Here is a 24200-nt window from a genome sequence, read left to right as displayed (position 1 = left end):
TGGCTAATAGCCATTGATGGACCCATCCTCCATGAATTTATCTAGTTCTTTTTTGAACCCTGTTACGGTTTTGGCCTTCACAACATCCTCTGGCAAGGAGTTCCACAGATTTACTGTGCGTTGTGTGAAGAAATACTTCCTTTTATTTGTCTTAAACCTGCTGCCTATTAATTTCATTTGGTGACCCCTAGTTCTTTTGTTATGAGAAGGAGTAAATAACACTTCCTTATCTACTTTCTCTACACCAGTCATGATTTTATAGACCTCAATCATATCTCTTTTCCAAGTTGAAAAGTCCCAGTTTTATTAATCTCTCCTCATAGGGAAGCCTTTCCATACCCCTAATCATTTTTGTTGCCCTTTTCTGAACCTTTTCCAATTACAATATATCTTTTTTGAGATGGGCGACCACATCTGCACACAGTATTCAAGATGTGAGTGTACCCTGGATTTACATAGCAGCAACATGATATTTTCTGTCCTATTATTTATCCCTTTCTTAATTATTCCCAGCATTCTGTTCACTTTTTTGACTGCCACTGCACATTGAGAGGATGTTTTCAGAGAACTATCCACAATGACTCCAAGATCTCTTTTTTGAGTGGTACCAACTACTTTAAACCACATCATTTTATATGTATAGTTGGGATTATGCTTTCCAATGTGCATTACTTTGCATTTATCAACATTAAATAACATCTGCCATTTTGGTGCCCAGTCACCCAGTTTTGGGAGATCCTTTTGTAGCTCTTCACAGTCTGCCTGGGTCTTAACTATCTTTCATAATTTTATATCATCTGCAAATTTTGCCACTTCACTGTTTACCCCATTTTCCAGATCATTTATGAATATGTTGAATAGGACTGGTCCCAGAACAGACCCCTGGGGGATACCACTGTTTACCTCTCTCCATTCTGAAAACTGACCATTTATTCCTACCCTTTGTTTCCTATCTTTTAACCAGTTACCAATCCATGAGACCACCTTCCCTCTTATCCCGTGGCAGCTTACTTTACTTCAGAGCTTTTGGTGAAGGACCCTTTTTGGTGTGACAATTGTTGTAAGAAATAATGGAATACATGAAAGCAATGAAAATACAGCTGGATTGAATAAGAAGGAGGATAGTAATAGCTAAAAAAATAGTTAAGGAAGTATGAATTAGAGTTTTAACATGATATGTAAAAATGTATCAGTTAAGAGGATTTCGGATTAGTGTATATAAAAATATGCTTAGAATAGAAGTTTATAGATGAGATAGTTTTAATAACCTTCACCTTTGTAATGTTTTGAAACAAGGTATAGAGGATGTGTTTAATAAAGGGGGGGTGGAGCAAGGTAGCATTTACACCAGCTCGGACCATCCTGGATCTGCTGATGACAAAAACAGCCTACCTGCACCTCGGACTCGGTAACTGATGATTATGCTATCCTCATATTTGCTTTACTTAAGATTTATGCTTGATCAAGATGGTAATATATTGTCCTAAAATGTTCCGACTACAGCTTTAAATTAGTTAAGCTTAATAATTGGTATGGACTGCATTTTTTCACCCAACAATGTAGATGCACATCTCAAGCTAGATATTAATTTTTCAGACCTACTTAAAAGTGCAATGGCTGGAATCAAACTATTGTATGAGTCTCACTAAATTGTTTGATTGCTGGATTTCTCTTTTCATAGCAGAAATGACACAAATATTGGTGACCGACATAATACAAAAAAATCAGGCAATAATATTTTCTACACCAAGCCATGAGTCTGCTGTAGAAAGTGTCTTCCGCTACAATTTATAGATGCATAGATTTTTAAAGCCAGAAATGTTGACTGTGATCATCTAGTTTCAGTGACACTCATACATTAGACCTCCTCTCCAAAGTCAATGTTAAAAGCAGTTTTCGTGAACAGACCAACGGTTATTATCTATATTTGCAGCACAGAGTTCACTGGAGGATTCTGTACCCAGACTTGGAGCACTCTTCAGAACAGGAAAATACTGCACCAAGAGCTCTGCTATTTCAAACACTGTGCTCTTTCTGGATGCCAACTGATCAGCTTTCCATATAAACCAAATTAAGAAACCAGTAAGAAAAGGAAAGACATATGCAGGGGTCTGAACTCGATGACCTCTTGAAGTCCCTTCCAGTCCTAGGATTCTAAATTTCTATATGATATGATTCTATGAGCTGTGATTACAGCACTTCATAAAGAGTCCAAGAGAACATTTTCTGAAAGTCGTCAGAAGAAAACCTCATGTCCAATCCTAAAAGGTGCAGATGCTGCACTCTTTCAACTCCCATTGACGCTGATGGGTGCTGAAGATGTTCAGAACCTGGCAGGTCTGGGCCCAAAGATTTTGGCATGATTCACATAAAAATGACCTCCCAAAGATGACATATAGTATAGCATCACAGGAGCAATAATCATGTATAAAAAAAGGATTTGCTCAACAGCTCCAATCAAGGAGGAAAACAGCTTTTTCGATTGCACGTAGTTACAAAATGACATTTATTTCTCACTTCAACTTTCTAGTTGCAAATGCAAAGGCTTTATTTAACATACTTGTTTTCATTAGGTTCTCTAGTTTGGCTGTTGGAGGCATAAAGAGAGTAACGTCTAAATTAGTCTAGTTTCTGTTTTGTTTAACTGCAAAATGATAGTAGCATTATGAATTTACCCTTTGAACCAGAAACCTTAAATATGCCTGATACAGAGAATTCAGTCAGCTTTGATTTTCTTTACATTCCTGACAGAGGGTCTGATTCTGCAACACGTCCTCACAGTGGAGAGCACTCAAGTGGAGGAGCAAAGCCACAGAGAAAGCTCCAGTGGATCTAAGCCTTTTTACCCATCTACCTACAGTATTTATGCAGAGTTAATAACAATAATAATTGGAAGACAAAGCTGCTAAATAGGATGCCCCCTTTCTCGCTCTGTACAAAACCTTGTCCCGCTCTGTAAAGAAAACAACCATATAGTCAATAGGTCATGAAAAAAGTGGGCAGGAAAATTAGAGACGTGTTTCCCTTTTCACAATATCCTATGTCTATGTAAGGAGTTGGGTGGAGCCACTTCCTGCCCTCCTTAAGATCCTTGGTCCAGATCCACAAAGGGACTTAGGCATTGGGCTTTAGGCACTTAAGTCCCTCTGTGGATCTAGCCCTTTTTGGATTTAGGCTGGGTAGGCAATAGCTCCTGAATCTGAAAGACTGAGGAATCTGCCACCAGGAACTCTATGGAGTCTTCGGGGAAAAGACAACTGGCTCTCGGAGCAGCTTGTTAGGTGGAGAAAGTCGAGACATTGCTATTCTTTCCAAAAAAATCCATATGGCTCTAATCAAGTCAAATCTTTATATATCTCTAATGACAGTGATGCAGTACCTTTGTATTAATAACAATATAAATATACATTTTTTCATTTTTATTTTAAAAACACATGCAGTTACTTACCTTTTACCTTATGACTTTCCACAGATACTGTAAAATAAATGAATATATTCTAAGAAACAAACTTTACAATGTGTACAAACAACATTTGTCCCTTGCTAAGATATTCTCGTTGTACATGGTTAAAATCTACAGAAAGCCAGGCTAGCCAGTAAGGTATATATGGAGCTTGAAAAGTTCCATTTATTTCAGCAAGCATGTACAGTACGCATGGAAAACTGGCTTACTCTAACTGGTGGTTAGTAGCATTTGTCTCAGTTCAGCTGAAAAATTTATTTGCAGCAGATGAAAAATAGCATTCTAATACTGACAAACACAATGAAGTCTAGATACAAAAGTAGTATTGAAAATATCATGTATTCAGTCTAATTTACGTACCAGTGTTTGATATTTAATTATTGGATGATATTTCTTTCTAAAGCATCATTGATCAAAAAATCATAATTCTCATTTCCTCATTATTAAGTTCTTCATATTTATTGACTACTGGGATGGGTTTACATGCCGCACCCTATGGTAGGGAGAAGGTAATATTTCCCTAAGTAGGCTAGCTAGCACAGATGTTTGTGCTAATTGGAAAGATTGCCAGGAAACCTCATCTAGAGACATTGGATTCATCTAGAAAATGGGCCATCAAGCAGGTCTATAAGAAGAGTTAAGGCAGTGTTTTGGCGGATCTGAGAAATTGATCTAGCCTGAAATCAGAGGAGAGTCTGGCTGCAAGAAGCCTTTTTGTCTTCTCTATTTAAATGAAGTCTGGTTGGAGGAAATAATTTGGTTTGGATGTTTGAAGGAAGAGGGGGAAAAAACCCTGATACACTGTATCTTCTTCTTCCAGTCTCAATGTATTTGAATCCCAGAGCCAGACTTCCTTCCTCCCTTGGAGAAAAAAAAGTGAGGAAGCTGAAATCAAAATCTAACATACAAAAGAATAATGGTGTCCTTCTTAGCGTCACGTAGTTGGCTCTCAAGTACAACAGAATGGCTAGGTTATCATGCGCTATAGCCATTCTAATAAATTTGAGTAAATTGGCAAATTTGTTCTCTTCTAGTACAGTGCAGTTCCCATCCTTTCCCCTAATGGTGACTTGAATTAAATTAGGTTTAAGTTTAAATTAAGGAAATGAGACTCTAAAATAGACTTTTACAGGTTTTACCGGGTACTTTTAGAGCTACTGCAGGTATTTCCTTCTTCGGTGGTTTGGCTGGAACAAATAAGAAAAGGTGATTACAATGTGGGAGTTGTCACTAAAACATTCAGTAGCTCAGATGAAAAATAAAACTAAAAAATGTTAGCTATTTACCAGTTTCCACCAGCTTTTCCTTCTTGGGTGATTCTGAAAATTAAAAAAGAAAAATATTTTGGCTCTACTTTTGGTAATGCTGTTAAGTACACTCCTCCTAAAACGTACTTTTCGTGCCGTGATCAGACACTGCTGAACTAATGGACTTAGATTAAATGCTAATACCGGATAGCTAAAAGATAATTCCACAGTCATGTTGTTAGGTGATGAAAGGAAATGTTAATAGCAATTAAACAGCAAACATGTTTAGACTTATTGTGGATCACCTGACAATCTAAGACCATGGTTCCCAACCTTTTCCACACTAAGATTCTCCCAGAACACCACTCCCACAGCCTCCTCCTCAGAACCACTTATAGCCACTCTGCAAAGATTCAAGGCAGGGGGGCATAGCCAACCAGGGAGAGGGGAAAGAGATGGAAATGTCTAATTGAAATGGTAAATTCCTTATTATCATTGGCTAAAATTCATAATAAATAAGAAAAGGGATGAGTTAATGCTGATTGCAAATAAAGTAAATATTTCACAAGACAAGCAAACCAAACTCTCTCTTTCTTTCTTTTTTTTTTTTGGAAGGGGGGCTGGAGGGGACGAAGGAAAAAGGAAGAATGGAGACTGGAAGACAGTTATTTTGCCTGATTTAACCAATTATCTCACTAACATCTGCAACATTGCAGCATGTTCATGTTTTATATAGCATAAGTGCTGCTCCAGAGTTCATTTAGATATATATAAACACATTTTGTAAACCTTTTTTTTTCCCGCTTATGCTTGCTTCTCTGAAACTGAAGGATATCTAATAATGCTTTCTTTGACTCCAGGGGCATCTGACTGCTTCCTGTTTTTCCACAGTCTCCCAACCCTTAGACAAAGGAAGCAGGGGTAGAACTTGTGTGACACTACCAACTTTCACTTTAAGCACTTTTGTACAGCCTAAAATTTAATTTTCATTAAGCAAATTCAACAAGGTTCTTCCAGAAACATATGAAATCCAATTTACAAATATCTGCAACTTTCCACAGGGAAGTTTTTATTCAATAATTAAAGAATTAGTTAGGAAGTTTGGATCAGAATCTGAATTTATGGCTGACTTACATCTACTCTGCTATCATAATGGGGTACACCAAAACCTTAGATCCCAACAACCACAATCTTTGAGAAAATTCAGATCTGGATCTTGCCTTTATGGCTCAGGCCACTTCTACTAATTTAGAAGAACTATCTTCTATTAATTAATGGTCAATCTGACACAACAGAGGATTTTGTCCTATTGTACAATATACATGTTAGACACTTGCCATAGCCTTTGAAAGACTTTTAACAGTAAGAATTGTGCACGTATTCATAAGCATTTATTAATTTATTAGCCAGACCAAAAATACCTTTATCCAGGGCACAGCCTGTGGCTGAGAACAAATAAATATTCTATCATATGTGCAATTGAGATTTTTTTCAAGTCTGAAATTTCACCATATGCTACACACTCTGAAGTTTTCACAAAAACATTTTTTGCCTTTGTGAAAACTAGTAAAATATTTATTAATTGTTCATGAAACCACCTAAATGCAATTTTTGTTTTGCTGATAGTGATGCTGATTGTGGTGCGATCGCTGAGGAGATGGGAGACAGAAGAGAATCTCTGAGGTTATTTTTTATGCCACTCCATTTCTTAATCTGCAAGTGGTGCTGAAAAGCATTGAAGCTGGCATCTTCCTGCAGAGTACCTTAGATCTTTCCCAGCAGCAAGGTAATTCTCAAACCGTGACCTTCTCTCACCTGCTATCTTTGGAACAGTCACATGTTTCCATATTGATTCTCGGTCTCTCTCTCATGACATATAGGACTTTCAATTAATTCAGATGAAGTATTCTAATCTTAAAGCAGTAGTGTGAGTAAGTGAAATTCATGTGAAACCAGTGAGAAAGTTGAACTTCCATTAAATTGCCTATCGTTTCCACTGTGTTCACTGTTCTATAATATAAACTATAGTATAATCAATGTCATTAGGTTATATTCATTACAGTTAAGGGAAATAGATTTCTGTACTAGAATCCTCAATTTCTGATACAAGGATTTTAATAAATCCTATTTTACATTCACTAAAACACAGAACTGCCAAATCCTGTGCAGTAAGTCGAACACTGCAAATCCTTAGGTTGGGAAGCTAATAGTGTTGCATCTTTTTGTTTGTTTGCCTGCAATCTTCCTATTGGCTTGTTCAAGTTATAGAGAGGTTCATTACAAGAATTTGTTACCCCATATTTCTTCAATTTCTAAAGATCACGAATATAGGATGTTGATTCCTTTGTTTTCTGAAATAAGAAACTCAGGGTGGGAAAAAATCTCCTCCCCTACTAAGGTTTTGGCAGCAACTTTATAGCTTCCTGTTTGTAAATGAAAGCTGACTTTCATTCATAGCAGTTTCACTTCAGAACGATCACTGAAAAGAGATGGAGAAGGAAGAATGGGTTTTGGCATATCCTAAGACTGGAAACACATGCCTATGATTGGCAATCTCCAGGATTCATTAACCTGAAGAGATTTCCTGCCATGCCTGAAATAATTGTGGCACAGATTCTTCAGAGGAATACAGATGCCAACAAAACTGTTTCAAGGTCCTTTGGCAAGCTTACAAAACTCCTGCTTTGCCTGGCCTGCAGGAAATGATGGCCACACATCTGTTCTGGTCTACATGATAGAATCATAGAATCATAAAATATTAGGGCTGGAAGAGACCTCAGGAGGTCATCTAGTCCAAACCCCTGCTCAGAGCTGCTGCCCTGCTCATCACTGTAAGGTTTATCAGGATGACTGGATTTGAATCCCTCAATGAAATGGAACCGACCTCCCCAGCCCGCACTGCCCCAAGAAAAAAGCTAATACTGACCCGTCTGATATCAAAAGCACGAATGCTTCTGCTAAAAAAAAAAAAAAAAAGGATGGCTTAAACCTAGAGAAGAAGTGGTGATCTGGGCACCTTCAACTTCTCTGAGGTCTCATCAGTTCTTGAGTGGACAAGGTCAGTTACCTCAAATGGCAGGCCAAGTACCTATGCCTTCTGATTCTTCCCATATAGCTCTATGTCAACTCTGAGACAGAATTTCATAAGGAAAAGTGTCCATTTGCCAAAGACTGGGATGCTGCAAAATCCATGTCATAACAGGCACTTGAGGAGCATTTTGCAACCCCTTCATTTTCTTTTTAGGAGGAGCTGCAGGAACTTTAAACACTGGTCTGAAAAAGAGATTTCTGTGGGACGAGGAAGTCCCTCTTAAACCCTGGTTTCTGCACATCATCTGCCACGTGAAAACACGATGAGCAGATTAACTATCAATTCTACAGGAAAAAAATAATCATAAAAAGTAATGATTAAAGCTGCTTCAGAAAAAATTACCTTTGAAAATTAACAAATGTAACAAGAAACCTAGCATTAAACCCTCACAGAGGAGGGCTTACCACTCAGGCCAGCAGAAAGAGAAGGAATGAGGAACAGTAAGGGTTAGAGACTGTCATTAGAGCTGGATGGGAAATCATTTTCCTGTCCCATGAGAATTTCAAGATATTAATTTTTTTCTCCAATCTGATTCAAGCTGAAAAGTCAAAATCTCAAAAATTTGAGAACCAATCATCCAATTTTTATTTTCAGATTTTGATGATTTCAAAACATTATGTTTCAATTTCAACCTTTAATTAAAAAATAGAGTTATTGAATCAAGAAAAGTTGGGCTGGAAGAGACCTCAATAGGTCATCTAGTCCATCCCTCTGCATAGAGGCAGGACTATCCTTGATAGAGGCTTGTCTAATCTGTTCTTAAAAACAATTATGATGATTCCACAACCCACCTAGATAACCTGTTCCCGTGCTTAATGGTCATCAAAACTCACCTTCTCTCATGAACAGGTTTGGTTACAATGAATCTGCATTTTCTATGAAAAAAGGTTTTGTTGGAAAATTCCTGATCAATTCTAGTTTTTTAATACTTTGGTTCATTGGCTCCAGACCACTAGATTCAAAGGGCATGTACATGATCTCCTAATGGTTAAATACACAGAGAGGGTTCTGTAGCTGCATAGCAGGGCACACAACTCCTACAGAATTTCTCAGCAAGGGCAAAGACATGAAGGACACTATCAAACCAACAAAAAGCATCAGGAGAAGTGTGCAGCTCTGACAGTCAAAAAAATGCTGGAAGCATTCTAGTATGTGCAACAAAATACAGCATGTCAGCAGCAGCTATTTCTGAATATTTAAAGCTCTCAACTTGGGCATTCAAAAATTATGTAAGAGCAAAATGCTGTGCGTTATTTGTGGGCACCTTGAAAGAGAAGATGATAGATTTTGCACAGTATATTGCAAAGAACTTGTTTGGTACATATGTCATTGGGCTCAACTTTAAAACCAAAAGTTAAACTCTTAATATATAAAAGTAAGGGATTTGACATTAAAAGAGCACTGAAGTATGATGAACTGATGAAAGTAAAGTTTAAATAATGTCACAAAGCAAGGGAAACACACACACACACACAAAATGAGATTTGCTACAAACTGGCTCAAAAAAATCTATCAGCTACTAGAAATCATAATAAATTCAACATGTGCATTGTGTAATTTCTTATAGAAAAATCTACTACATCCCCGCCACTTTTGACCCCGTTTCCGCTCCTGCTCACATTTAAGTCAAATGAAATTTTGCTAGTGATCTTAACAGTGCAGGTTTGGACCCATTTATTCCTCTGCAAACTCCTTATTCAATTTAATACAAGCTCAGCACAAGTAGCATTAACAGCAGATGCACTGCCTGAGACGTCAGTCACACAGTAGGTATGCCTTATGGCCCCGATTCAGCAAAATACTTAACACATCCTTACATGCTTTGCCGAAGAGTGATGCCCTTAAACATGTTCCTAAGTGTTTTGCTGAACTGGCCCCCAAAACATTACAAATCAACAATTAATTGTGAATATTTCCAGTGCTTTTATAGTTTGTCAGCTACTAGGCAATCCCCTTAAAAAGCCTCTCACATAAAAAGCAGTCATTTAAATCAAACTCCCAATTAACTATCATTTAGCTTAGATATAGTTCTCTCATCACTGTGGCTAGCAAAGATAAAAGCCTGACTTCTCTGTTTAACAGTTAGCATGCTCCCCCTGCCTTGTTCTTGAAGGAATGTCATAATCCAGTATTAGTAACACAACAATACTTCCAATGTATTGAATAGTTATGTCAAATGCTAGACTAGGACAGGCATGCAAGAATCAGTGGTATTTATAAAGGGGTAAGATTCTATTTTAGTATAGATATCTTCACAATCAGAAATAGCGCAATAGGAATTATTGAAAATTACTTTTAAAAATGGATTTTGTTGAAATATATTTTAAAGTATGGGTGAATATGGTGGTACCTTGCTTCAGAATAAGCCATAACATGCTAAGTGGATGAGTGTTTCAGAATCCTAGCAAAAGTGATTAAATGTCTTGAATTATATTTTTTTAAAGAAGTCTATCATAAGTTAGAAGAATAAGAATTGTATGTCACATTAGCAAACTAAATTGCTCTGAGAAAAATCATTTTACATGTAATTAAAAATCCCCATGTTTAAAGATTTTAAGGTTCTAAAGTGAAGCATTCAAAACTTGGAAGATGAAAAAAAATTGCCTTTGCAACCTTAATTCTGCCCCCTTGTGTGTATACATTATGATACAGATCACACACTACTTTTTCCTTTCCTATTCAGAGTCAGATCATGGCCCACCATACATCTGCCCACAGAGGCATAAGGGGATTGAGAGCTAAGCCTCTGCATAGCCTCCCAGACCTACTCCTCCTCCCAAGAGCAGTTAGGTAGGGACTGGGCAGAGCCTTGACTCCACCCCTCAATATGTCAGTCAGCACAGTTTCTTCCATGTGCTGCTTCAAGCGTGCTGTAGCTACACAAGAAGGCGATAAGGTCCTGCACAAGAAATGTAGCGATGTTGACTGAGTAAAAAAAAAGACAGCTCTTGGAAGTGTTATGGTAAGAAATGGTAAGATTAGAATACAGTCTTAACAGGCGGCTCTATAGCGCCACCTGCTGATGGTTGACCTGAAAAATCACTGAAATATTTGTACCTCTCATACATACACTTACATTATTCCTATGATTTAAAAAAGAAATAGATTTTAACATTTAATGGTAGTCATGTTTTATAAATGCTTTTAAACATTTCCCATACCTCTTAATAGTTTCCTATAGCAGAACATATTTGTTAGCGCTCAGATATTTAAATAACATTTTTTCCCTTCAAAGCATATTTTGTAGTCCCATAAACTTTGTTTATTTGCTACATTTCTTCCCTTTTACAGGTGAAAATGACTTGCAAAGATATCTTTTCTTACCTTCTGCTGTTTTAGCTGCTGCTGGTGTCTTGGAAACTAAAAAGAAAATAATTATGTAGCTATAATCAGTCAACAGTTGAGCTTTGGACAACAATCATTTCTACAACTGCTAGAAGAGGGCCTCACCCTCCCTGATTAAACTAACCTCGTTATCTCCAGACTGATTCTTGCCTGCATATTTATACCTGCCTCTGGAAATTTCCATTACATGCATCTGATGAAGTGGGTATTCACTCACAGATTGGGTGAGATAATTAAAGTGAAGTAGTTAAAATTCAAATGAATATTTTGGTTTTCATACTTCTTGCAGTTTTCACTTGAAAATCCCCATGTCGTTGTTGTTGTAATGTAACTCAAAAAAGCGAATACTGAAAAAATACCTGGTTTGGTGGTAGTTTTATTAGGTTTTAATACTTTAAACTGAAACCCCAAACTCCAGGTGTAGTATTTAGAAATGGGCATGAAATAAAACCTAAGCATTCAAAATGTGTGGGTTTTTAACATCCAGCCTGGATTCTGTGGACGCAGAGAAAGAACTGACAGGAAGGGGATTGCAATGCATGACAGTTTGTTAGCAAGAGTCAGGCTAACTGTAACCCTAATAATGCGAGATTTGTAGAAGCGAGAATGTGTGAGGCGAGTGGGAAAGAACTGTGTGAGAAGTTGTTTCAACCTTGTGGAGATAATGTGTAGATAATGTGTAAACAATATGGAATGCAGACTGAGAGTCTACATTAGTGAGAAAAACAAGATATTAGAATGACCTATGTTTAAACAAAATGCTGCGGTTGCTTTTCATTGTCTGTATCAAAGGGTATAAATGCTTGCTGTAATTGTTTACCTGAGAAGAGACCTGCCTAGGAGGGGGAGACCCTGTGTCCTAGTGCACTCTCTTCCTTTACACAGCTGTTAAAGAGAATAAAGTATCTGACTTTGCTGTACCCAAAGAGTGAGAACTGGGTTATTCTCCAACAATTCAGATATGAATTTTGTCCAAAATTTTAAAAGCTGGGTGCCTAACTTTGGGTTCCTAAATTCATATTTAGGCACCTAAATAAATGGATTGGTTGTCAAAAAGTTCTGTTGCTGTTTGTGGCAACTGTTGGTGATGAGCACTTTTTAAAAATTAGACTACACTTTTAGGTGCTTAAACATGGATTCAGGAGCCCAACTTTTTGAGCCTATTGTTCAAAGTAACTTTTCAAGTAGCCTTTATTTTATGATGAATTGCTCCAAAAACCTGAATTCACTATCTCTGGTCTTTGGCTTTTCACATCCTATATTCTGATCCAGATCTACTTTCTAGGCTTCCGTCCATTTCTCTAATGCTGCTAAAAATACATCCTTGCAATTTTGTAGCTGCCATGAGAAACTCAAGATATTCTTGCAAGTTTCAGAGCACGGCTGAAGTAGGTATCAAAGGCCATTAGATCTTAGTGTCTTAGGGAACCTGACCTATGCAAAATACCCTGTTCTCTTTAGAGAATTCACATACATAGTGTCACAGCAACAACATACGGTAATATCTTTTAGATAAAACAGACTACATCAGTGACCTTTTGTATAATCCAGTAGATGGTGCTATGATGCAATAAACAAGCTTTACAAATATGTGAAATACACTGAAAATAGAGAGAGAAGGTTATTCTTTATCCTTTACCTGGTGCTGCTACTTTTATAGTGGCTGGTTTGACTGCAGGAGCTTTTGCTGTCTCTTAAAGAGAGCAAATTAAATAAATTACTGTGAAGTGTTATAGCATGAAAATACAGAAGTATAAAGGAAGTCTACAAATGAAAAATATAGCCCTGGGTATATTTCTTAGTGAAGAATGAAGAAAAAAGATTATCAGAACAATAGAAGTGCCCAGACACACTCCACTAATTCAAAGGCATGAAAACAATCATCAAAAATGTTTTTTTAGAGTAACCTGTCAATTACTATCATGAGCCAATGGCTTCCTTCTCTCCACGCTGAAGAGTGATCCTGGAGCCACTGCTTGGTTGCTACTGCATTAGACCCTGCAGCTGCTGAGTCTCTCTACACAGAGGAGCAAGGCCAGTCAATCCATGTAACTGCAGTTCCCCTGGTCTTGTTCCTCTCATAGCATACGGACAAACTCTCTCTGGGCTGGGGCAAAAGAACCCCCCATGGAGCATAGTTCAAAGTTGTGAAAGGAAAGGGAACCTCTAGAGGAGTTCCAATAATCTTGTTCAAACTCTGCATAAAAGAACCATACTGAGTCCAATGGGTTCATCCACTGTGTACTAGAGTTTAGTTAATCCTTTGCATCCTTAGCAACTGCTAGAACAGACTGTTCTAAACCAAGATAATTTAACAAATAGTCATAAGCCAAAGTGTACTGGTTTTCCTAACAGAATTTGGTTTGTCAACTAAAACAATATATATATTCTCTGATTTGCAATTCACATTTTCATATTGCAAAAGGAAATAATTAATTTTAATCATAATCTGAATTACAGAATGCCAAAGTTAGTTAATCCTTCACATCTGTCACAATGTTATTAAAAAGAAAAAAAAACCTACTGCTAAATCAGAAATTTAATTTCCAGTTCTTCCCCTCTAGTATATTGAGAAGTTCATGAAAGATGCATCAGAATGTCTTGTAAAACATAATGAAAACGAAATATAAAGTTTAACACGTGTAGGATTGGTTTGTTTGTATCCATTTGAAACTATGCAGTAAATTAGTACTAGAAGAGCACTATAATTACTCTGGGGGACTCATTCCTCCTTTATTAAGAATTATAGGAGGAGACCTTGTAATACGGTTTTGTTAGCATTTCTATCTGGGTCCCCACCCCTGCAAAAGAAGAGGAGGTTCAATCCACAAACCCTACAGATCTCCGGGATTCACTAGAATTATAGGGCCTCCCCATGGGCTCTGATGACGTCTTTGCTCTCCCTCCAATTCTCAGGCAATGCAGCTCTATTGGCGCCTGGCTGCCAAGTGATCCCATACCGGCAGCTGCCTCTGGAACGACTCTTTAAGTTGATTCCCAAGTCAGAGGGACTATGTGCTGTAGCAAGGCACCTCCTCCATCTCACCAGGCTCAGCGCCTCCCCCTCTGGCAGCGAGGGCCTCCCATGCCAGATGGTGTTTATTTTTCCACTTGGGGTTTATTTCCCAATATTTTCTAGGAAGGCCTTGGGGCCAGCCCAGGAGCACTCCTCCGCCAAACAAAAAGAAGCAAATTCACAACATAAAACAAAGGGAGATACTTTTTCCTACCTCTTCCATGGGGGCATGTGCAAGGGTGCTGGAACTAGGGCTGCTGGATCCCATGGCTTGAAATGATTTCCATCATATCCAGGGTTTACAGTTTTGTTCAATGGCTCTCAGCATCCCCACTATAGAAATTGTTCCAACGTCAGTAGGCATGTGGCCTGGTTATTGGCCTCAGAGTGCCAGTCCTCCCCCTAAACTGGCAGTGAGTTATGTAACTTCCCTTGTAGGGTGGAGAGCAGCCTTCCACCCTGGATAAGGCTTTCTCCCAGCTGACACTAGCCCTGCAAAGTAGCGTAGCTGGGGGGGGGAGTGGGGCAGGGGGAGCGCCTGCTCCCCCGAGCCCAGATTTCCCCAAGTGGCACCTTTTCCAGCGCTGCTCCCTCTTTTGGTGGCCCTGTGCATGCACCACTCCGTCTTTCGGCGGCATTTCGGCCTTTTTTTCTGCCGCTCCTCCTTGGCAGCAACCCTGGCTATACCACTGACCCTGCAGCAACCCGTCTCTCCTCCTCCACCTCTCTCACTGGAGTTGGGGTTTTAAAGGGGTCAGGCAGCCCTTAATTGGACTCAGGTGTCCCTAGTTGACCTGAGGTAACCTCTTTTTGGCTTATAGGGAAAAGAACCTTTATCGTTCTAGAGCTAATATACCTCCCTTCCACCACTGTCTTACGGCTGTCCAGCCTGATTTCATTACAGTGAAAAAAGTAATACAGCAAATAGGCACATGAGTAGTTTTACTCTTGTAAATGAGTGAGTCATGTCATTGATTCAATAGGATAATTCGTATGAGTAACGTTACCCACATGCCTTGCTATATGTAGGATTGGACTCTTGGTTTATATTATCTGATCAGTTTTCATGCCAGGCTTGGGTGGGATGATGATGCATAGGCCCTTCTCAAAGCATGGATCTTGAATCCCAATGGAGATACTTCCATAAGGTGCTGGGAAGATGGGAGAATCTTACTGCAGAGATGGTTGAAACCCCTTCAAAATAGCCCAGAAAAGATCAGGCATGGATCTAAGAGACTGGTCAGCATCCCCAAAACTGTGGGTATCCATGAAATTTTTACTTATAGGTAGCATTTGAGCCAAGGGTGATCCTTCAGAGATTAACATATTCCATAATCTTTAAAAATATACCACACATTTAATACAAAGAATTTCATCACTTGAAGTCTGACCTCTATAATGATGTATGGTAAGTGTGTTAACTATGGGGGAGCACTACTGGTTACAAGCATGTAGAAATAAAGGTTCCCGGGCTACCGAGTTGACTATGCTGTTTTCTTGAAAATATTGTTTTGAGATCATTGAGCACTCAGAAGTTTTTCTGTGGGACTTTTAGGTATGCAAGGTTATGATCTATGAAGTTGTGAACAGGCACCATTTACTTGGCAATTTGAGAGTACTTGGGCATTTCTCCTATCAGCACATAAGCCTTCTCAGCTCTTCTACCAAGCTCACAGCCACTGAGAACACATTACAATTGAGATTATTTTTTACATTTCCTTCCCTATGAAAACCTCTACGATTTTAGACATGTGATTTAAAAAAATGGGGGATGCCAAACTGTCAGTCGCAAGGAAGAGCGTGGAATTAGAAATAGTGTGTGACTGGGTTTAGAAGGAAGGAGGCAGCTAAAGTTTAAACATGTCATTTTTCAATTATAAATGGTGAAGCTACTTTCTTCTTTGCATCTTCAACAATTTTAATAACCATTAATTGGGGACACTGAAACATGTTTAAAACAGCTTTATAGGGAAAAAAATATCAAATCATGTAAGAGATTCTTACTTTTAGGTTCTTTGGACATGACAGGTTCTTTCTTACCTTTAAAGTATTTTTTTTTAATTATAGTATATGCACACAAATACAGACAGACAGATAATTACAATAGAAGTGGCTGCCGTGGGGTTGAGTTGTTTGGATGTGCATTGAGATGAGTTACTTAGGGCCCTTTTCACAAGGAAGTTGCACTGGTTTAACGTCAGATGTAAATTTAAACTAAACCAGTGCAAAAAGTGGTATGAACACAGTTATTTTTGGTTTAATTTAAGAACATGAATCTATTTAAGAGTAGGTAAAACCTGTTACTGATTTACTTAAACGAAATCAAAATAAGCCTGACCACGCAGTTTTTTGCACTAGTTTAACTAAACCTTAAGTTTGTCATACCTTTAGTTAAACTGGTGTAACTCTGCACATAGATAAGATTTTATTCATGATGAGTGAGTAAAGGGGAGGGGTTGTGGGTTGATCTTTATGGTGTGTGAGAGAGTTGGGCAGAGAGGTATTTGGTGATAGGTGGCCTGATGCTTATAATTAACTTAACTACCTGCTTTCAGGATTTTTATTTGGGCACCCAGCTGTGGCAGTTACGTCCCATTGGCCACCTTATTGGTAACACTTAAATACCCTCTCTGCTACTTTAATTGGCACAGGCACCAAGCTGTGACATATGAAACATGAAGAAACTGCTAGAGTGACAATGGGAAAATAGAGTGAGCTAGTATTTAGATTCTTAACATAAATAAATTATATATTAATTGCTTCCTTAAACACTAACACTAGAAATATTATTCCAGCATGAAAGCCATCAAAATAGAGTGAACTTCAAGCTGCAAAACAGGACTAGACCATTACTAACAACAATACAGAGTTGCTTGAGTTTAAATTGATGTCTCAATTGTCATCAGAAGGTTGATATGAGATAAGCTAACATGAATGACTGCCAAGCAGTCTAATAAAAAGTCTGAAAAATTCCAGGAGAAACACATTTATATTTGGGTGATATGCTGCGCTGAACCAAAATGTTTCTGGGTTAATCCTCTGCTTCCACTAACTTTCTCTGAAAACGTGTTTTGCAGGCATTACTTCAAAGCATGATAATTACCACATTTAGATGAAATTAATCATGAAGCCGCTTACAGCCATGTTATCTAGCTAAGGGGTCTACTGAAGCCTTTAAGAAGTGCCTAGCAGTTGCCAGATATGGAAATGTTAAAAGGTGTATATTGCAGCGATATGAATCATTTATCATAATAATCTGCCATTGCTATAAGTTATAAAAAAATAAACAAACTGGAAGCATCATTTACAACAACAGACGCGATCTAAGTAAACCTCCAAGCTCTCTCTTTCATTTTTTCCATATAAGTCGTCATTTACTAGGCCAACATTCCTTAATATATTTTAGAGCAGCACGTTACAGTTAAAGGCATTAATGTGTTTTTCCCCTCATCTTAAGTATGTAACAAATAGTAAAATTTAAGCTAATATCTAAATTGTTTTTCCATTCAGAAAATGTCACAATTTGTTCTTATTTTTAAGAGCAGAAAAATTCACGATGGCTGATTTTAACAACATATAGCAATATAGAAGCAATACTGAAGCCAAGATTTTCAAACCAGGTAGCTTAAAGTTACACTCCTAAATCCATATGCAGGCACTTGGGTTGGGATTTTGAAAGTTAACGTGAGTTGGAGGCAAAATTCTCAAAAGGGATTTAGGCTCCTAAATCACATAGCTGCTTTTGAAAATTTTACCCTAGGAACCTAACTCCTGAAAATGCCAGTCCTAACTAAGTGGCCTAATTTTGCAAAGTACTGAACACCCTACAGTTCCCACAGAAGTTTCTGAAAGCACTCAGCAGTTGTGAAAATCAGGTCACTTATTCAGGTGCTTAAATATCTATTTTGTGACTTCGCTTTAGGAATCCATTTTTTGGAAAGCTTGTCTCAATTGTTTCTTAAGCAAGTATAATTCTCCTATATGACCACAAATGTCAGGATGAATGGACTCTGAAACTCTTAAGGAGAATGGAAAACAGATGACTAATAAATCAGGTAAAATCCTGGTGCAATTGAAGTAAATGAGAGTTTTCTCACTCTCTTTAATGTGTCCAGGAATTAGCTTTCACAGTATTGTAATATTCACTTATAGAAATCAAAACATTTATTGGGACGCAGCAAGTAACAATTCCAGCACACAGGAGCAGGACTTAACTTCCTCCTAACCCTTCCATCCCTGTATCCAGACAACACGCAATATCAAAACAGGACAACAGTATAACACTAAAATAAAGATACAGCACAACCTATTGATGGAGATGTTGTCAGCCCTGATCATGACAGTATTTTGTTGCAGGGGGAAAATAGCCTTTCATTATTTCTGGCCCTCACAAACCTAATTGCCATTTTTTCCTAATAGACATTTTTGCTGATCTTCCCTGGCTGACTGATTCTCTTTCAGGTGTGCATAGAAAAAAATAGCTTATCCTTCTCCCCATCAGTACTAGGTGATGTATAGGTGTTATTCTATATTCCTCTCCTTTACTGGATCTCTTTGCCTATCATCCCAGAAAGAGCTATTTAGAGAACTTTCACATTTGGTCCCTTTAAATCTTTCCTTATAAATGTGTGTTCCTTACATCAGAAGGAAAGGCATGCACAAATCATAAAATGGTTGAGTATGCTTCCTGGAATCCATATATTAGGATCAGGAACCATGGCCATCAGGCTGTCACAGAGTAGGAATACTGTTCTAGATGCCTATTGGACATTCCTTGACCAGTAGAGAGACTTAGCAATAAGCAAACTGTCTTTGACGTTAGCTGTAGAGACTTATTGATCTCCAGCAATAATGAAAATAGTTTTTGTTTCTTTTAAAAATGATTATTTTCAAAAAAGATGGTCCACTGATACTTTACCTTAAGTAATAAAGTGGAAATCATGGTAGAATTTTGTGCAGCAGTTAAAATATAGAGCAAGGTTTTCAAAAGTAATTGGTGCTTTTTCATTTTTTGGTGCCCAACTTGACATACCTTAAAAGGGCCTTTATCAGAAAGTGCTGAGGACACCTTTGGTAACCCGGCCCCTTCTTTTGAGTCACCCAAATACTAAGGCACCCAAAATCCCTAGTTACTTCCAACAATCTTGGCCATAGCCTTTCCTATAAAGACCCCTTAAAACTTTTACAATCAATAAACCACTACTAACAGAATCGCTTGTCAGCTTTGGAGGCTTGTGAAACATCTCCACTGTAATTTTACAGTAGTTATTAGTGAATATTTAAAGGCAGACATATTCCAGTATGGGTTACCAATATACCAGCATATTGTAGAGTAAGGCGACAACTTACCTTCTTTCTTTATAGGTGGAAGTGAAGGCTTTTCTTTTACTGACTCTTGAAAAGAATTAAAGTGCGGTTAAACACATTTTTATTAAAAAAAAAAACAAATATTTTAACAAATATGATCTGGCTTTATTCTTATCTGTACTGGCTAAAGGGATCAATTTTGAATTCAAACTAGAAATAAGCATCTGGCAGCTAGCATATGTGTATCTCATTGAAACAGCTAAGCAGTGCTTTATTCTTTTACCCCTTTCTAGTATGGGTAGCTCAAGCTTTTCCTAAGGCCTCGATCAACATTCTTTTGAAGTAAACTAGAAGTACACAGTAGCTGCAAATAACAGCTAAACTACACACAGTGTGATAAAAAAACCTTAAGCTTATATAATGCCTTTCATGCTACTGTATCCCTAGGAGGTTTATAATAAACCAGTATACAAGAATGTCCCAATATTCTCTTTCAGAGTATGGTAAGTTTGAGCTTAAGTTAATTGAATAAATATTTTAAACCTTGGTCTGAATGAATTCTTGGAATGAATTCTACATTCAGAGTTCATGATAACATTACACAGCTTCTCCATAGATTTTTAGCATAATGTATATTTTAGAATAGCTTACAGGTCGACTTCAGATATGCTGAACAATCCGTAAATGTATACACAGGCAGCAATTCAGATAAATACATAGGTTTCAAATTGTTGATTATCTTCTCCCAGGAGGATGCTCTATGAAATTAACAGACTTATAGATTCAAACTGCAATGGGAACTAGGCATGTATATATATCAAGGAGTAAAAAGATCCCCAAAGCAAAGCAGCTTTCAACTTCAACTCAGTGGAAAGGTAATATACTGCAGTTCTAATGCTAATGCTGCACTGACATGTCAAGTCCACCTGGAGTCAATTCTATTTCTGGAGGCATCGTTTTATAGACTGGAGATAATGCAACCTTTTCTTGGGAAGGCCATAAAACAAAACATTACTATAATTTAACCAAAGGTTACAAACATAGACTAGTCTCAGCATCTGTGGGTAACCATATTGTCTGAATTCTACCTCTATATGATAGATGATATGCTGACCACATATCACGTCAATCCAATGACAGAGTTTAAGGACGCCAAAGTATAGGACATATATTGTGATCCGCTAACTAGGTTGGACTTAAAGCAGCAGGACCCACTATAATCTTTAGATGCTTCAACAGGACTCTTGATTCACATTGCCAAAAATTTAAGATAAAAAGTTACCGAAGTAGATGCTTCCCATTGTAAACCCAGATGAACACTAATCATATATCTTATCTCTCACTTAGCTGGTGGCCAGATGCTAGCGTGGACTTAACCAGTTCCCATGGCTGTACTATGCTGTGTATGGGTCTTGTACAGAAACACAGCAGAACCAAAGGTCTCATACAACATGAGCAGAAGCTCTAACAGGTAAGCCAAATAAGAACCCTTCCTTCTGTCCAAGCCACACAGAAATTTGCAAACCTTGCCTCAGATGGAAGCAGCTGTTTGTATATCTTATAATTTCTTCTTACTTTAGCTTCTAATTAGCTTTTTTAGTAAAGAGCAAGAGTGAGAGAAAAGATGAACAGAAATGTCAGATATCAGAAAGCTGCATACTGAAAGTAGTCATTAGATGTTTTTTTCAGTATTTTACATTCAGAATGGTTCTTGATCAGCAGAAGAGGAACTACTGACCATGCTATTATTGACCAAAATGAAATTGAGAACAGCATTTGACTTGGGCCATGCACATTTGACACAGCAACAGGACTTTTAAGCCAATGTGTCTTGTATTGATGGCAATTAAAGTCCCATTTGCTGCCCATAGCAAGGGTTCAAAGGAGTGGAAATGGAGGTGGCAGGTGGCATCTGATGTGTGAGAATTTCCATCATCAGAACAAAAAACATAATTAAAGTCACTGAGAGACCAATCTCCGTATAGTCTGCTGTCACGCTAGCAGATGTACCAGATTTTATTAACAATTAGTTGAGTGGGGATATTTGCTTGCTAATGTGAATTAGTATGGTAGAAGAGTAAGACACCATAGACAGTTGAGCAATATGAAGTTATGAATGAGTGTATATTTCATTGTGATTAAACAAACATTCCCTGTCTTCTTCCAGCACAAACAATTTTTAAGTAAAACAATTAGGTTTCCGGTATAGATTAATTTTGCTAACCCTCCCCCAATCGTCTGTATAATCGTGTGACAATCATGGGTAGAGATTTGGAGAGGAAGCAGCAAAATATTGTTTTACTAAGGCCGGAGCTGCCTGTTCACTTCTTTCTCATGGAGCAGCAAGGGAAACAGCCTCCTTACAAGTGCCTCTAGGTGTGCATAAGGAATGTACCAGATAGTCCTAGCAGTCCCCTCCCACTCCATTAGTCATTCTAACAACACACAAGGAGAAGGCAAGGGCCAAGCTGCTGCTTCACTGAGTTAAGTCCCAAAGACACTGGAACCTGCCTTTCTCCCTGTCAGTGACTGCATACATAGCCCTAGCCCAGAGTTTAAAGAGCTTCAATTTGGAGTAAGTCTGCACTTCTTCTCCTTCACCTACCAATCCAGTAAACTAAAGGGGATCTAAGTGACTAACCACCCACCGCCTAGAACTCCTGGATAACTTACTTGGACCAGTGCTACTGCTGTGATGAAACTGATAGAGGAGGGCTCTAGAGGGGCTTCAGTGAGGTTACACCATGACTGGTCAGGAAATATTAGACTGGGTGGCAGGGGAAAGACTTGCTAGTGTGGGGATGTATGGAGCTGATAGGATTTCTGGGAAAGAAAGAGAATATAATTAATGTGGGGGGGATGGTTTAGGATTGTGGGGTAGTACGTTAACCAGGGAATATCACATGCATCATTGACGAAGGTGGAATTTTTTTGATGGAGCCTTGATAACATTTTGACAGCACATCACTGATCTAAACATTTTGATTGCAAGTTGTTGGGGCAGGGAGCATATCTGTCTGAGATGTCTTAATACATCACCAACAATAATAATTCCCTGACTCGAAACAACTGCAAATACCTCTCCAATCTTACTGGCTGTTCTTGTTGATTAAGAATGGCAACACATTCTCTGAGGGCCTGAATTTCAGGTCTATATCAGTGCCCACCATGGGGTCAATCCACTGGGAACAAAGGGAAATGGACTAAATAACCTAATGGGGATGGGCTAGATAACTGTATAGTTTTTTCTGTCTTTAGCTACTACAATAATTATCAGCTGAGCAGCATTCATCAGGAGTTTTAAATACAATAAATAAAGACTTCAATGAATCAGAGGATTTGAGTGGCTGAAATTCTAAGCCATCTTGAACCATCTTTTCAGTTACCACTTGTAAATGAGCTCTACATTTTAGTGAACAAGCATGAAGCCTGTCTGTCCTGATCAGCACCATGCCAGAGGAGGATAATAGCCTTAAGCCTGTAGAACACTTCAAACGGCAGCAGAGTGAAATGTTTATGAATGCATCCAATCTACAGTAAATGCTACTTCAAAGAAAGCAGATGCCCCGTGAGAATTCAAAAAAGTTCCACCATACGAGTCAAGTGTAAAACAAGTAAGAGAGAGAAATGATCAGGCAGGTGATTCACCTACATGTATAGGTGAACTTTGGGAATGTCCAGTTGAAAATATACCAGTGACTCATGTTTTCATTTTCTTTAATGCTTAATTCTTTTCCACTTAAGAATTATTAAAATGAAATCAGATTCTCCCACTAACAGCATGTTCCACGGCCATCTGTGACCATTAGGGATGTTAACAATAGATTAAGGGTTTCATTATGAGATTACAATCATACAGGCATCAGAACTACATATATTTACACAGGCTACAGTCAGTTGGGGGGAAGGAAGAAAAGGTATTTTGTAAGATGTGTGATCAGGGGTTCCCATATGTACTAGTGGTGTTATGTGAGCTATATGGTCTAGCCATTCATTTTGCAACAATTTTTTTAAGGTGATGGTATGTGAACCAATGAAGTTTGGGAGTTACTGGTGTAGATAACAACACTACTCTTTAAAATAAATCACCACAGGCCAGATCATCTATGCTATAAATTGTCATGGTTCCACTGATGTCAATAGACTTCAACTGAGATATTTACAACAGGCCCTATATTTTCAAACATTGGAGAATTTGTGAATTCTCCTAAGAAGGGGGGGAATCCATATTTCTTTTGAGCAAGTTCAGCACAAATACATTCCAAATTATATATTTGCAATGGCTTCAGCAGTTTTGTGGTGAAACTTTGGCTGTAAAAACTTATGGGGAATTAATAAAGTCTGGTGCAAACTTAAAAATGGCTGAAGCCATTACAGAAAAGGGGCCTGAAATAAAAATTATATTCCAAACTGCCTCATGAAACTGACATAAATGCTTTGAGCATGAAAAATCAGACTGTTTACTCTGTGCTGCAAGTTGTGCATGATGTCCCTTTAAATACTCTTTACTACATTTCCCTTACTTCCCTTTGCTATAGGGTCAGATATATATAGATATATAAAGACTTTAAGCTGAAGTTTGCTCAGATGTACATTTTAGTTGTATTTCTGAACATGTACATAGTCAGCATTCTCACTCTGTCTGAAAAGGAAAATCTGAATAATGCAATGTCCATCTACTCATCTTTATAGGTGACATACAGTACTCTAATTACACCCTAAAAAGTGCAG

At 38.0% G+C, this 24200-nt stretch overlaps 1 protein-coding gene and 1 long non-coding RNA gene across 13 annotated transcripts in view; one reads left to right on the top strand and one right to left on the bottom strand.

Annotated features, from left to right (window-relative positions):
• The window catches only part of TRDN (triadin), a 284763-nt gene that overhangs the window by 96828 nt on the left and 163735 nt on the right, over positions 1–24200 (bottom strand). For all 9 annotated transcript variants that reach the window (XM_054021587.1, XM_054021581.1, XM_054021584.1 and 6 more), the window contains 6 exons: positions 19512–19556; positions 12786–12839; positions 11126–11161; positions 4750–4782; positions 4603–4650; positions 3449–3475 (listed from right to left, as the gene is read on the bottom strand). In XM_054021587.1, coding sequence (XP_053877562.1) covers positions 3449–3475; positions 4603–4650; positions 4750–4782; positions 11126–11161; positions 12786–12839; positions 19512–19556 — 243 coding nt within the window. The remainder of the gene's footprint in view (positions 1–3448; positions 3476–4602; positions 4651–4749; positions 4783–11125; positions 11162–12785; positions 12840–19511; positions 19557–24200) is intronic.
• The window catches only part of LOC128833607 (uncharacterized), an 81818-nt gene that overhangs the window by 56852 nt on the left and 766 nt on the right, over positions 1–24200 (top strand). For 2 of the 4 annotated variants that reach the window (XR_008444293.1, XR_008444294.1), the window contains 2 exons: positions 6337–6496; positions 20817–20940. This is a non-coding gene — a long non-coding RNA (uncharacterized LOC128833607). Of the gene's footprint in view, positions 1–6336; positions 6497–11092; positions 11371–20816; positions 20941–24200 lie in introns of those variants that run through there. The other 2 variants (XR_008444296.1, XR_008444295.1) reach the window with 2 other exon arrangements.

Source organism: Malaclemys terrapin, chromosome 3 (genome assembly GCF_027887155.1).
Source record: "Malaclemys terrapin pileata isolate rMalTer1 chromosome 3, rMalTer1.hap1, whole genome shotgun sequence".
Classification (NCBI taxonomy): Eukaryota; Metazoa; Chordata; order Testudines; family Emydidae; genus Malaclemys; species Malaclemys terrapin.
This window is presented reverse-complemented; position numbering and strand designations above follow the sequence as displayed.